The sequence below is a fragment of the Staurois parvus genome, unplaced genomic scaffold (genome assembly GCF_062004578.1).
Source record: "Staurois parvus isolate SC_StPar_1 unplaced genomic scaffold, SC_StPar_1.0 ptg000173l, whole genome shotgun sequence".
In the NCBI taxonomy this organism is placed as follows: domain Eukaryota; kingdom Metazoa; phylum Chordata; class Amphibia; order Anura; family Ranidae; genus Staurois; species Staurois parvus.
In genome coordinates this window covers 2,085,147-2,101,840 of record NW_028317969.1, presented here as the reverse complement: position 1 = coordinate 2,101,840, position 16,694 = coordinate 2,085,147, and the positions used below count along the sequence as shown (strand labels likewise).

The 16,694-nt window shown below is 43.2% G+C and overlaps 1 protein-coding gene across 1 annotated transcript in view; it reads right to left on the bottom strand.

The window, feature by feature from the left end:
- Nucleotides 1-9,193, bottom strand: part of MYO7A (myosin VIIA) — a 305,599-nt gene extending 296,406 nt beyond the window's left edge. Inside the window, exon 1 of the mRNA XM_089676754.1 lies at nucleotides 9,071-9,193. Within this exon, the coding sequence (XP_089532880.1) occupies nucleotides 9,071-9,088 (18 nt within the window). The 5' untranslated portion in view covers nucleotides 9,089-9,193. The remainder of the gene's footprint in view (nucleotides 1-9,070) is intronic.
- Between the last annotated feature and the right edge of the window lie 7,501 nt (nucleotides 9,194-16,694).

The following is a 16,694-nucleotide window of genomic DNA, read 5'->3' as shown; positions in this document are numbered from 1 at the left end:
GATATGATCTCCATGTATAATACATAAGGGGGGATATGATCTCCATGTATAATACATAAGGGGGGATATGATCTCCATGTATAATACATAAGGGGGATATGATCTCCATGTATAATACATAAGGGGGGATATGATCAACATGTATAATACATAAGGGGGGATATGATCACCATGTATAATACATAAGAGGGGATATGATCTCCATGTATAATACATAAGGGGGGATATGATCTCCATGTATAATACATAAGGGGGGATATGATCTCCATGTATAATACATAAGGGGGGATATGATCTCCATGTATAATACATAAGGGGGGGGATATAATCACCATGTATAATACATAAGGGGGGATATGATCACCATGTATAATACATAAGAGGGGATATGATCTCCATGTATAATACATAAGGGGGGGATATGATCTCCATGCATAATACATAAGGGGGGATATGATCTCCATGTATAATACATAAGGGGGGATATGATCTCCATGTATAATATATAAGGGGGCTATGATCACCATGTATAATACATAAGGGGGGATATGATCACCATGTATAATACATAAGGGGGGATATGATCACCATGTATAATACATAAGGGGGGGATATGATCTCCATGTATAATACATAAGGGGGGATATGATCTCCATGTATAATACATAAGGGGGGATATGATCTCCATGTATAATACATAAGGGGGGATATGATCTCCATGTATAATACATAAGGGGGGATATGATCTCCATGTATAATACATAAGGGGGGATATGATCTCCATGTATAATACATAAGGGGGATATGATCTCCATGTATAATACATAAGGGGGATATGATCTCCATGTATAATACATAAGGGGGATATGATCTCCATGTATAATACATAAGGGGGATATGATCTCCATGTATAATACATAAGGGGGGATATGATCTCCATGTATAATACATAAGGGGAGATATGATCTCCATGTATAATACATAAGGGGGATATGATCTCCATGTATAATACATAAGGGGGGATATGATCACCATGTATAATACATAAGAGGGGATATGATCTCCATGTATAATACATAAGGGGGGATATGATCTCCATGTATAATACATAAGGGGGGGATATGATCTCCATGTATAATACATAAGGGGGGATATGATCTCCATGTATAATACATAAGGGGAGATATGATCTCCATGTATAATACATAAGGGGGATATGATCTCCATGTATAATACATAAGGGGGGATATGATCACCATGTATAATACATAAGAGGGGATATGATCTCCATGTATAATACATAAGGGGGGATATGATCTCCATGTATAATACATAAGGGGGGGATATGATCTCCATGTATAATACATAAGGGGGGGATATGATCTCCATGCATAATACATAAGGGGGGATATGATCTCCATGTATAATACATAAGGGGGGATATGATCTCCATGTATAATATATAAGGGGGATATAATCACCATGTATAATACATAAGGGGGGATATGATCTCCATGTATTATATATAAGGGGGGATATGATCTCCATGTATATTACATAAGGGGGGATATGATCACCATGTATAATACATAAGGGGGGGATATGATCTCCATGTATAAATACATCAGTGGTTCATATAGTGAACTCGGTGTAGAGTTATTCACCCTGAGGTCATCACAGAAGACAAGGGGGCACTCTTTACGTCTGGAGGAAAAGAAATGTAATCTCCAAACACGGAAAGGTTTCTTCACAGTGAGAGCTGTGATAATGTGGAATAGACTCCCTCAAGAGTTGGTTCTGGCCAGCTCAGTGGATTGCTTAAAAAAAAAGTCCTGGATTCTTTCTTGGATACTCAGAATATAACTGGATATAACATTTATAGGTAAAAATGATCCAGGGAATATCCGATTGCCTCTTGGGGGATCAGGAAGGAATTTTTTTCCCTGCAGGAGCAAATTGGATCATGCTTTGCTGGTTTTTTTTGCCTTCCTCTGGATCAACTGTGGGTATAGGATTATAACTTTTTTTTTTTTTAATGGTTGAACTGGATGGACTTTTGTCTTTTTTCAGCCAGACTAACTATGTAACTATATCCCTCCCTCTTAGATTGTAAGCTCCAAGGATCAGGCCCTCCTATCCCTCTTGTATTGAATTGTACTGTTGCTGTATTGTCTCCCGTTATATTGTAAAGCGCTGAGCAAACTGTTGGCGCTATATAAATCCTGATTTATAATAATAATAATAAGTAACTATTTTTATTCATGATTTAAAGGGACAGCACACTGCTTGTTTAATATTTATCACTGGTATCTAGTATTCAAGATATCCTAGTTGCAGAAGTTCGTGTTATTTTTTTTTTGGTTAAGTGCCGGGAACTATTTCTATATATTGAGCATTATGTGCATCCCTTTGGTGATGTCAGAGGCCGCATTTGAGGTCCCTTCCTACGCTGACAACCACTGATCTATACCCAAGACAGACAAGCACAGGCACAAAGGTCATGAAATCTCAGCAGAGCAGACCTGCCGTTCCGTTGTGGTTTCTATTTCAGGACGCTGAGATAAAAAGAACATACCTGTGAGTGGGCTGGTCTCTGGTGTCCGCCTAGTTTTACCTCCCAGGAGTGGTTCTCTGACCCACACCTTTGTGATTCCGCTGCCATGGCAACCAGTCCAGGTAAACTCATCAATGAATTTGGCGTGCTGTGTACCAGACTCCTCTCCTCCCGAGTGCCAGAGCTCCGACTACCAGCGCCGAACTCCGCGCAAGTCGCATACCCTCCCCCCGGGGCACACAACAGCCACCATTCACAGGCTCCTGAGGCTGCCAGTGTGAGGCGCCCGGGCAAACCCCGTTTCCATTGTTTACCAAAAAGGAGGTGCCAAGACCAATTTGTCTGTGAACACAAGAGATAAGTTTTGGCTCGGGGCCCTGAATTCCAGCTCTCTGTTTGCTCGTCTTCAGATGCACTGAGGGATGACTTTGTCCTGCGTTAGTGCGGCGTGCTGTTTACTTCTCAGTGGAAATTGTTTTTTTAGGTTCATAATCCTTTAAAGGAAAGGAGATGCCTGGGACTTCGCTGACTACTGCACATGACACCATCCACGTGACAGGGACACCAAAAACAACAAATATTGTGCCAGTATATACTACTTGTATCTGATTGGTCCAACTCCAGCAACACACTATTTTTAAATAGAATTTAGAAGAGTAAGTACTTCTGGGTTTCACTGCTCTCTGTTACCACGTCGGGGTGATCTGCCATCACTTCCTGTTCCTGTGACACCAGAACAGGAAATTGGGAGGGAGAGGGGGGGCAAGCTGACCATACATGCTGATCTGGCTGAATTTTGATGTGTGGCCACTGTGGTTGAAGAGAAGTTGATCTAAGACTCCAAAGACATGCCGGTAGGTGAATTGGCTCCTGTCTATATTGTCCCTAGTATGTGTATGCAGGGGCGGACTGACAACTCATGGGGCCCCCGGGCAATAGGGTATCATAGGGCCCCTGTGTCCTTGCCCAAACTCAAAAAAGCCTATGAAAAAGGTACCAGGGGCATCTCATGGGGCCCCCTACTGACCCCGGACCCTCAGGCAGGGCCCGAGTTTCCAAATGGTCAGTCCGCCCCTGTGTGTATGTATGAATGTGAGTTAGGGACCTTAGATTGTACACCCCTTGAGGGTTAGGGACTGATGTGAATGTACAATATATATGTAAAGCACTGTGTAAATTGACAGTGCTATATAAGTACTTGTAATAAATAAAAATAAATAAAATAAATCTACTGGTCGACTTCTGTTTGACTGCCCTGTCGGATACAAGCAGCTCGATCAGTGCTGAAGGCTATAGGCTGCAGTGCTGATCTGTGTATTCTGATGGCGGGGGAGTCTCCCAGCTATCAGAATACAAGAGCACAGCAGGAGGATTCCTTCGTCCACCTTGAATGAGTGGATGGGGAAGTCAATTCCGTTTTTTTTTCTCATTTAACCCACCTTCTGAACAATAAAAAAAATGAACCATATATGGCCAGCCCTAGTCATTAGAAGCAGGACACAGACAATAAAAATCATAACACCAGAACAAAAATGTGGGACTTTCAAAGTGACTTTAAAGTGTTCCCAAACCCAGGACCCTGCATTCACTATATCAGCTCTCCCCGGACCCTGCATTCACTATATCCGGTCTCCCCGGACCCTGCATTCACTATATCCGCTCTCCCCGGACCCTGCATTCACTATATCCGCTCTCCCCGGACCCTGCATTCACTATATCCGGTCTCCCCGGACCCTGCATTCACTATATCCGGTCTCCCCGGACCCTGCATTCACTATATCCGCTCTCCCCGGACCCCGCATTCACTATATCCGCTCTCCCCGGACCCCGCATTCACTATATCCGGTCTCCCCGGACCCCGCATTCACTATATCCGGTCTCCCAGGACCCCGCATTCACTATATCTGGTCTCCCAGGACCCCGCATTCACTATATCTGGTCTCCCAGGACCCCGCATTCACTATATCTGATCTCCCAGGACCCTGCATTCACTATATCTGGACTCCCAGGTCCCTGCATTCTCTATATCTGCTCTCCCAGGTCCCTGCATTCTCTATATCTGCTCTCCCAGGTCCCTGCATTCTCTATATCTGGTCTCCAAGGACCCTGCATTCACTATATCCGGTCTCCCAGGACCCTGCATTCACTAGATCCGGTCTCCCCGGACCCTGCATTCACTAGATCCGGTCTCCCCGGACCCTGCATTCACTAGATCCGGTCTCCCCGGACCCTGCATTCACTAGATCCGGTCTCCCCGGACCCTGCATTCACTAGATCCGGTCTCCCCGGACCCTGCATTCACTAGATCCGGTCTCCCCGGACCCTGCATTCACTAGATCCGGTCTCCCCGGACCCTGCATTCACTAGATCCGGTCTCCCCGGACCCTGCATTCACTAGATCCGGTCTCCCCGGACCCTGCATTCACTAGATCCGGTCTCCCCGGACCCTGCATTCACTAGATCCGGTCTCCCAAGCCCCTGCATTCACTAGATCCGGTCTCCCAGGACCCTGCATTCACTAGATCCGGTCTCCCAGGACCCTGCATTCACTAGATCCGGTCTCCCAGGACCCTGCATTCACTAGATCCGGTCTCCCAGGACCCTGCATTCACTAGATCCGGTCTCCCAGGACCCTGCATTCACTAGATCCGGTCTCCCAGGACCCTGCATTCACTAGATCCGGTCTCCCAGGACCCTGCATTCACTATATCCGGTCTCCCAGGACCCTGCATTCACTATATCCGGTCTCCCAGGACCCTGCATTCACTATATCCGGTCTCCCAGGACCCTGCATTCACTATATCTGGTCTCCCAGGACCCCGCATTCACTATATCTGGTCTCCCAGGACCCCGCATTCACTATATCTGGTCTCCCAGAACCCCGCATTCACTATATCCTGTCTCCCAGGACCCTGCATTCACTATACCGGTCTTTTCTCATCAGCAGTTAGAGCAGTCTTGTGACTTCTATCAGTGTTCAGCAGAGCACTGGTTAAAGCTTGTAGGTTGAGTTTTCATTCTCCCCCGATTGTCTTATGAGGCTGCAGGACCCTTGACCCTCTGTTTGGACAGTCCTGATTGGCCCTGTGCTGATCAGATGCACTCTTCCAAGAAAAAAAAAAAACTCTAGCAATACACACCAAACTGAGCATGTGCAGCTTGCCCCCAGGTCTCTGTGCCATCAGGAGATGGATTGGGGACAGTAGAAAAAGGGAAGGATCAGAAAAGACAGGATCAAACAGCCTTTTTACACAAAGCAGAGGATTAACCCCTTAGGTTCCACAGTGAGTATAACAAACATGCTTTATTGCATATGGCATAGGCTGATTTTACTGTTGTGGGTTTAGTAACACTTTAAACTCCAGTAAAAAAAAAAATCCATTCAAGTATGTATTCCTAACTCAAAAAGTCCCTTCTATTGCTCTCAGCCTCATCCAAATCTCCAAATATCTTTTCTTTTTGCTGCTGTGATCTGACTTCCTGTTAGAGGGTGGCTACATCCGTTCTCCACGGTCCCATTGTATGTAGGAATGTAGCCACCCTCTCTGTCTCGCTCCAGAGATGGACTATGGAATTGATAGTGTGCTTAGACAGCAGTGCACCTGACCACAACTAACATGCAGTGCTCCTTCCAAACAAATAGAAGTAAGGTGGAAAAGAGAGGTTCGGGAGCTCACAGAGGATGGTACAAGGAGGAATAAAAACACAGTAAGAAACAATTTTATGAAAAATAGATTACAGGGCGATTAATAAAGGATGTGTATAGATTATTTTTAGAGAATGAGGTAGGGTTTAGTACAGGGGCGGACTGACAACTCATGGGGCCCCAGGCATTAGGGGATCATGGGGCCCCTGTGTCCTCGCCCACACTCAAACCACACCCAAAAAAGCCTATGAAAGGTACCAAGGGCATCTCATGGGGCCCCTACTTACCCCGGGCCCTCGGGCAGTGCCCGAATTCCCAAATGGCTGGTTTAGTGTCACTTTAATGTGCAGAGATGCAGATATATGCCAATTTAATTCCTATTTAACCGCTTTCCTGCCACCCTATAGTAGTAATACTGCTACAGGGCAGCAGGGCTGCGCAAAATCACCTGTATATACTGTACATGATTTTGTATTTCCGGGTAGGGGGCGGGTGCACGCCCTACGAGCGCCGCCATTGGCGGCCTCGGCTGTCGATCACCGGTTCCCAGCCAGCGATTCCCCACCAGCATCCAAGAAACACTGACAGGGCAGAGACCTGTGTGTGAACAATACAGATCTCTCCCCTGTCAGCTCCTGCATACTGCTTTGTATGGCTCTGCACAGCAGAGAGATACAAAGCAGCATGTCTCTCTAGTAGCACACAGCACACAGTAAAACAGCACACTTTTAACCCTTTGATCAACCCAGATGTTACCCCCTTCCTGCCCAGTGTCATTAGTACAGTGTCAGTGCTTTTTGCAGCAGACATGCAGCAGAATACATTTTGGCCTAAATTTATGAAGACATTTTTTATTTTTTTTTATTTTTTACTGAACATGTTTAATAGCAAAAAGTAAAAAATATAGTTTTTTTTCTGAAAATTGTTGGTCATTTTTTTTTATAGTGCAAACAATTAATAAACGCACAGGTGATCAAATACCACCAAAAAAAAGCTCCATTTGTGGGAAAAAAGGACATAAATTTCATTTGGGTGCCGCGTTGCATGACCGCGCAATTGTCAGTTGAAGTAACGCAGTGCCATATAGCAAAAAATGGCCTGGTCAGGAAGGGGGGAATCCTCTGGAGGGCAAGTGGTTAATAGAGAAGGCTGGCCCTAGACAGTGACAGAACTACCAGGGTCGTACGGGTCTCACTTGCAACCAGTCCCTGATGTTCCACAACTGTGGTGGGGTCCCCAAGATGGCTGCGTGTCTGGGGCAGTGTTAACAGTCACTTTTCTCCTGTCTGTAAACAGGAGAAAAGTGTCTGTAAAAAATGTCCTTGTCAGGGGCCTGCGCAGTTCTGGAAGCAGCCGATTGGAGAACTGCCAGGCTGGACCTCGGATGGTGCTGCAGAGTGTGGCTTATATTCACATTCCCCACCGTGTGAGTAGAGACCAAGCTCAGCAGTACACTAATCATGTGCAGTTCCAAGTCACCACCCAAGGACAAGTGTTTTACCGCCAGCCCATCTGCTTGCGATTTGCAGGCGGTCCGCTGTACGCTTGCATCACAGAAAGCCAGAGCCCACAATGACACTGGGAAAAGGAGGTGATTGGTGAGTGCCTATACTTTTACATTGCTCATACTAACAGCATAAATTCCAGATTCTCTTTTTTAGCTCTGGAAGAGGATCTTAGTAGATCAAGAGTGCCCCCTTACATCCTCCAGAGTGCCCCCATACATCCTCCTGCAGAGCACCCCCTTACATCATCCTCCAGAGTGCCCCCATACATCCTCCTGCAGAGCACCCCCATACATCCTCCTGCAGAGCACCCCCTTACATCATTCTCCAGAGTGCCCCCATACATCCTCCTGCAGAGCACTCCCTTACATCATCCTTCAGAGTGCCCCCTTAGTACTGCTATGGACACTAGGGGAGCACTCTGGAGGATGTAAAGGTGCTCTCTGGAGGCATAAGGGGGACTCTAAAGGATGTAAGGGGCACTCTGGAGCACCGTGGGGACACTCTGGAGGCATTAAGAGGGCAAACTGGAGGTGTTATCCAAGTGTACCTCCAGAGTGCCCCCTTACATCCTCACAAATACCCCCTAGTAATAGTAGCGGTACTACAGGGTCGCAAAGATCGCACTTGCAACCGCATTCTACCATCATGTGGGGGCCTCAAGATGGTGGGAAGGGGGCCTACTACAGAACATGAGAAAGGGCCCCAGGATGGGGTCAGGGGGGCCCTTCATGGTTTCTTGCCCCAAGGCCCTGAAGGTTCTAGTTGTACCTCTGGCTGCAGAATTATTGCTCGCACTCTGGCTTGCATGTATTAAACTTACATTTGTTTTTGGTTTTCTTTTTTTATTTGCAAATGACCAATCGCATCTCTGTTTCCACCATGTAACCTCATAATCTGATCGATCCAAATAGATTGTGTTCCTGAACAAAGTATCTCAGTGCTGCCAATCATTGCTAAGTGATCAATCATTTTCTGCCCTGGCAGTCTGATTGAATCTGAAGTCATGGCTTTTCGATTGTTTGCAGATTTGATCGTTTTGATTACATCATAGATCAATCAGATAATAAAATCAAGGCGTGTATGGCCACCATCAGAATGGGACCGAGGTCTGTGTGAACACTTTCATTTTAGTTAAAAAAACCTTAGAAAATATTCTTAGAAAATTATTATTATTATTATACAGTATTTATAAAGCGCCAATAGTTCGCTCAGCGCTGTACATTACAAAGGGGGGCAGAACATGTGACAGAACAATACCAATACAATGCAAAACATGAGGGGATCGAGGGCCCTGCTCTTTCCAGCTTACAATCTAGGAGATAGAGAATTTTCATACTACAAGAAATAAAAAAAAAAGAGTACCTGCCGCAGAATGACCATCTTGTCACTTTATTCAGAGACATCAAGCAGCGGTATCTGGGGACAAACAGAACATTTATTATTATGACACCAGGAGTTATTAGTCTTTGCAGCATTGTGTATGCATTCCATGTGCCCATATGGTGTCAGCTGCTTTTTATCAGCAGTCCTGTAATGACATTAGCATAGCCCATTCTGTCTGTTCAGTGGTAATCTGTTAATGAATGGAGAATTAAATTCCCATTGATAAATTGGACACGCCACTCGCCCTTTATATCTCCCAGGAGGAGGCTTCCGCTCATTTCCCTGTGCTGGATTTCAGCACACACCTGTGACACCATGTAGAATAGGGCCACTCATGCTACTTTACTATATATACACATAAATATAGTATACATATATATATATATATATATATATATATATATATATATATATATATATTCTGTATATAATTATATATAAATAACTATATATATATATATATATATATATATTCTGTGTATAATTATAAATATATATATATAAAACTAAATATACATATATATATATATATATATATATATATATATATATATATATAGTATACAATTATATATTTTTTTTTCTTTTTCTGCATATAATTATATATAGATAACTAAATATATATATATATACATATTTATTTTGTATACAAATATATATATATATTTTTTTTTTTTCTGTATAAAATTATATATAGATAACTAAATATATATATATATATGTATATATGTATATTCTGTATACAATTATATATAAATATATATATTCTGTATATAATTATAAATAAATATATATATATATATATATATATATATATATATATATATATATACACACACACACACACATTTTTTCCCCTGCATGTATGTATATATATATATATATATAAAGTATATCTATATATATATATCTATATATATATATATATATATATATATACATACACACACATATATTTATTATTTTATTTATTTTCCTGTATATATATATATATATATACACACACACACATATATATATATTTATATATATATTTATATATATATATATATATATATATATATTTATTAGACAGAGAGAGAGAAGGACAGCAAGAAAAATAGTCCAATCTGCAACACCTTGTAGATTTATATAGAGGGTTATAAAATATACAAAAATATATAAAATAAACATAGTACAGTAAAATAATATGATATTATCTAATATAATAATAAATATAATACAATAATACATCATAGAATGTATGCATATAAATAAGAATATAGTATACAAAATATTCAACACTTTCAGACCTGAAGGATATACAGTATATACAAACAAAATTTTTCGGAACAGCAAGATATATTTTTATATACTGGTAAGTCTGGGATTGCTGCACTTAAAATCTATTGAAGAAACAAAAATATGCCTGAGGAAGGGTGTTAACATTGCTGCCCAAAACTGTTGCTGATGTCAGTGGAACAAATTGCATTTGTATATTTTTGTTTCTTTAATAAATTTTAAGTGCAGCAATCCCAGACCTATTTTTTTCTATATATGCCCTTGCATGCACTGAAAAATCACTGCAGTGCTGTTCACCTTACCTGTCTATATATATATATATATATATGCACACACACAGTATCTCACAGAAGTGAGTCCACCCCTGACATTTTTGTAAATATTTGATTCTTTTCATGTGACAACACTGAAGAAATGACACTTTGCTACAATGTGACGTAGTCAGTGTACAGCTTGTATAACATGTAAATTTGCTGTCCCTTCCAAATAACTCAACACACAGCCATTAATGTCTAAACCGCTGGCAACAAAAGTGAGTACACCCCAGGGGCGGACTGACAACTCATGGGGCCCCCTGGGCAATAGGGATCATGGGGCCCCTGTGTCCTTGCCCAAACTCAAAAAAGCTATGAAAAAGGTACCAGGGGCATCTCATGGGGCCCCCTACTGACCCCGGGCCCTCGGGCAGTGCCAGAGTTTCCAAATGGTCAGTCCACCCCTGGTCCACCCCTAAGTGAAAATGTCCAAATTGGGCCCAATTAGCCATTTCCTCTCCCCGGTGTCATGTGACTCGTTAGTGTTACAAGGTCTCAGGTGTGAATGGGGAGCAGGTGGGTTACATTTGGTTTTATAGCTCTCACGCTCTCACACTGGTCACTGGAAGTTCAACATGGCACCTCATGGCAAAGAACTCTCTGAGGATCTGAAAAAAAGAATTGTTGCTCTACATAAAGATGGCCTAGGCTAGTGGTGGGCAACTGTGGCCCTCCAGCTGTTGTAGAACTACAAGTCCCATGAGGCATTGCAAAACTGACAGTTACAAGCATGACTCTCAGAGGCATGATGGGACTTGTAGTTCGCCAACAGCTGGCAGGCCACAGTTGCCCACCCCTGGCCTAGGCTATAAGAAGATTGCCAAGACCCTGAAACTGAGCTGCAGCATGGAGGCCAAGACCATACAGTGGTTTAACAGGACAGGTTCCACTCAGGACAGACCTCGCCTTGGTCGAGCAAAGAAGTTGAGTGCACGTGCTCAGCATCATATCCAGAGGTTGTCTTTGGGAAATAGACGTATGAGTGCTGCCAGCATTGCTGCAGAGGTTGTAGGGGGGGTCAGCCTGTCAGTGCTCAGACCATACGCCGCGCACTGCATCAAATTGGTCTACATGGCTGTCATCCCAGAAGGAAGCCTCTTCTAAAGATGATGCACAAGAAAGCCCTCAAACAGATTGCTGAAGACAAGCAGACTAAGGACATGGATTACTGGAACCATGTCCTGTGGTCTGATGACACCAGGGGCGGACTGACCATTTGGAAATTCTGGCACTGCCCGAGGTCAGTAGGGGGCCCCATGAGATGCCCCTGGTACCTTTTTCATAGGCTTTTTTGAGTTTGGGCAAGGACACAGGGGCCCCATGATCCCCTATTGCCCGGGGGCCCCATAAGTTGTCAGTCCGCCCCTGGATGACACCAAGATAAACTGATTTGGTTCAGATGGTGTCAAGCGTGTGTGGCGGCAACCAGGTGAGGAGTACAAAGACAAGTGTGTCTTGCCTACATACAGTATAATGTGACTAATGAAAAAGATGATTCCAGTCCAATGAAATAGCAGCATACAATAGAGAAGCTTTAGGCTGCATTCACATCTTTGTGTTTCCTGGACCTGCGGCAAAACACACAGGAAACCACATTTTTCCATGCATTTCGGAAGTTCGCTCTAGACGTGCATCACTCCACTAACTGTTAATGGCACCTCAAACGCTGTTAGCAGGCGTGCGTTCTGTAACGCTACAGATGCACGAAAATGTCCGAATGGGTGTGGCTGCATTCACACCTCTGTGTTTCCAGAAAGCCTGACAAAACATGCACATGAACATGTGCTTTGGTGCAAGTTTTGTAAACGCATGAAAAATGCATTGGAAACACATGACGCGCTTGCAGTGCCATTACCTGTTACTGGCACCCCAATTGTGGTTAGTAGATGCATATCTTTGCCATGCATGTGTCTGCGACAAACATGCTACAAATGCACTGAAACGTGTATGCTCCACACCTGAAGAGGTTCTGGAGCTTCTTTGGGGAGTTTGGTGCTCAAAGCGCTGCCCTATTAAGGTTGCGCTAAAACCTGCGGGGAAAATGTGCGGGAACGTGGGTTCCCGCTACAGAAGGTGTGAATGAGGCGTTCTACGAAAATCTTCAGAACAATGCAGCACTTGAGGTGAGACAACACAATGTCATCCTCCTGAAATTCAAGATCGATTGTGACCACTGCCCTGGAGTAGGAATGGAAACTCACTATACAGTTGGCCCTTAAAGTAGAGGCGTACCTCGATTTACGAACGCCTCGGTTAATGTAATTTTCGGTTACGAATCAACATCCATTAAAAATAATGTCGTTTACGATTTTTTTTCGCAATACGAACGGGTTAATTGGTTCTCAATGCATTTACAAAATGTTTTTTTAATCATGTCCCTGTACAGTATTTATGCCTTTAAAGTGCACTTTATAAAGAGTTTTGAACAGATAAAAGACTTTTTTTACTTTTTTCTGATGGAATGGATTAATTGGTTTTCAATGCGTTTACGAATTTATTTTTAATCATGTCCCTGTATAGTATTTATGCCTTTAAAGTACACTTTATAAAGAGTTTACAAATAAAATACTTTTTTTTACTTTTTTCTGACCTCCAGAATGGATTAATTGGTTTTCAATGCTTTTCCAATTTTTTTTTTAATCATGTCCCTGTATAGTATTTATGCCTTTAAAGTGCACTTTATAAAGAGTTTTGAACCGATAAAAGACTTTTTTTTACTTTTTTCTGACCTCCAGAACAGATTAATTGGTTTTCAATGCCTTTACGAATTAATTTTTAATCATGTCCCTGTACAGAATTTATGCCTTTAAAGTGCACTTTATAAAGAGTTTTGAACAGATAAAAGACTTTTTTTTTACTTTTTTCTGACGGAACGGATAAATTGGTTTTCAATGCATTTACGAATTTATTTTTTAATCATGTCCCTGTACAGTATTTATGCCTTTAAAGTACACTTTATAAAGAGTTTAACAGATAAAATACTTTTTTTTACTTTTTTCTGACCTCCAGAATGGATTAATTGGTTCTCAATGCATTTGCAAATTTTTTTTTAATCATGTCCCTGTACAGTATTTATGCCTTTAAGGTGCACTTTATAAAGAGTTTTGAACAGATAAAAGACTTTTTTTAACTTTTTTCTGATGGAAAGGATTAATTGGTTTTCAATGCATTTATAAATTAATTTTTAATCATGTCCCTGTACAGTATTTATTTCAGGTACTTATATAATGCTGTCAATTTACGCAGCGCTTTACATATATACTATACATTCACATCAGTCCCTAACCCTCAAGGGGTGTACAATCTAAGGTCCCTAACTCACATTCATACATACACATACTAGGGCCAATTTAGACAGGAGGCAATTAACCTACCAACATGTCTTTGGAGTGTGGAAGGAAACCGGAGTACCTGGAGGAAACCCACGCAGGCACAGGGAGAACATGCAAACTCCAGGCAGGTGGTGCCGTGGTTGAGATTTGAATCAACGACCCTAGTACTGCCAGACGGAAGTGCTAACCATTTATCCACTGTGCTGCCCAATCATTTATGCATTTAAAGTGCACTTTATAAAGCGTTTTGAACAGATAAGACTTTTTTTTTTACTTTTTTCTGACCTCCGGAACGGATTAATTGGTTTTCAATGCATTCCTATGGGAAACCACGTTTTGGTTTATGAATATTTTGCAAACCGAAAACTCCCTCAGAACAAAATAAATTTGTAAACCGAGGTACGCCTTTATACGTAAACCCTTACCTTGTAAACAACCCATTCAGTTTAAAATAGAAATAAAAGACAAAACATTTGTGTTTAGAAATGAAATAAACATTATAAACACCTTTTTACCCCTTTTTTTTTATAAGTGATCACATTCCCTCTGTTCTTAGCTGTATAAGGAGCTCAGAGAGCTGCTGGGAGGAGACACAGCATCACACTAGTCTTTTGAGTGAATGGCTATTGTCAGTACAAGTCTGATCATTGGAGGAGAGCAGGCTGGGTTTCCAGCACAGCTAGAGAACTGACCATGATGTGCTCTCATGCCTAATGTGGTCAGTTTTTAACCGGAAAGCAGAGGGGCTGACAGGAACACCAAGGATTTCACACAAAGGAAGGAATACAAAGACTCCAGGATACTTTTTCATACAAGTACATGGTACAGAAGGCATATATTAGGAATATGAAGTGTTGGGTTTACAAATTCGTTAGGAAATAGGAGGCCAATAAATGCTTTTTATACTAAAAACCTGAATGCCATCTTTGGCTTGCACTACATATTCCACAGTGCATGGGTGCAGCAACTGTCTTTTGTGCACTGTGGCGGTTAACAGAGGAAATGGCAGTTTCCGTTACTTGCATAGGATGAGAATTAGTTGTCGGCTCTCTTTGGGGATTTCATCCATAATTAAGCCTGAGGGGCTCATATAAGAACGCACTGAATGGTGATCTCTGATTGAGGACACAAAGGTAACTGCAGTTCACACCATCCATACACTCCCCCACCCGGGCAGCAGACATCAAGAATTCTTGGAGATTCCCAATCAAAGAATCCTGTAGCAAGGAAATATGAAAGTCGATAAAGCTGGCCTCCTTCCAAACCTACTAGTTCCCTGGCTGTCATGCTGATCCGCTGGCTTCAGTACTTTCCAAGTCACTGCATGCAAGCTGTAGCCAGGGCTGGCGTTAGAAACCATACAGTCAACCTGACAGGGCCCCCCCAAAACCACAGGACCCCATACAGCCAACCTAACAGTCCATCCCAGGGGTGGACTGACAACTCATGGGGCCTCCAGGCAATAGGGGATCATGGGGCCCCTGTGTCCTCGCCCACACTGAAACCACACCCAAAAAAGCCTATGAAAGGTACCAGGGGCATCTCATAGGGCCCCCTACTGACCCCAAGCCCTCGGGCAGAGCCCGAGTTCCCAAATGGTCAGTCCGCCCCTGGTCCCTCCATCTCTAACAAAAAAAACCCACAGATTACTATGCTTCAGTTATGAATGAACACAGTGAGTAATCAGTACCGATCATTTGTTGTGTTCACTCAGAAAAGGAAGGGGCTGGTAAATTAGTGAAACAGAACCCCTGTATGTCTCAGCAGCAGCTGAAAGCCAGCGGGGGGGAGAAAAAGCCAGCATTCAGCTGCTGCAGAGAAAGCCACACAGGGGATTTGTTCCAGTAATTGCCCTGCTCGACCTTCCTGCCCACATCCGATTCTGCCAGCTGCCTGGGCCCCCCTGCTGCCCTGGGCCCTGTACAGGAGGCCTGGTGGTACCCCCTGGATGTATCCTCATATCCCTCTTCTGCTACGCATGCTTGTTCTAGGTCAGTGTTTCAAAGATCTGAATCCAGAGATGGCCAGGCAACTAGCATTTCCTGAAGGAAGTGGCAATGGCTTCTGCATTTTCCTAGATAAGAATGCTCCTAGTCCTATGTACTGACCTGGAGATGGCGGTGGATGCCGCGTCCTCGTGCTGTGTACATCGGCTTGTCATACTAACGGATGTCATATGAGAGGCCACACCACCGTTAACAGGATAATCTCATTTAACACCCAAGTCATTAACTTTCCAACGCCGATCGCCATTGCCGCGGCCTAATCTCTCACATTCTTTCCCAGAAGTGTCTGAGAACGCTTGTTAATCAGAACCACAAGACGGGATGTTTCATTTTACAAAGCCGATGACCGGGAAAGCGGCAGAACAGCCTCAGCGACCAATCGTCTTCCAGATGCCATTTTCCTGGCTGTCGTAGGCAGCATGTGATTGGTTGTTTGCTGCCTTGGGCCTGAACCCAGCTAAGATTTCAGGATTCCACATGAAAAAATCAGGGGGCCCCCGGGCAATACATGGGGCCCCCGGGCGATAGGGGATCATGGGACCCCTGTGTCCTTGCCCACACTCAAAAAAGCCTCTGAAAAAGGTACAGGGGCATCTCATGGGGCCCCCTACTGACCCCGGGCCCTCGGGCAGTGCCCGAGATTCCAAATGGTCAGTCCGCCCCTGTGACA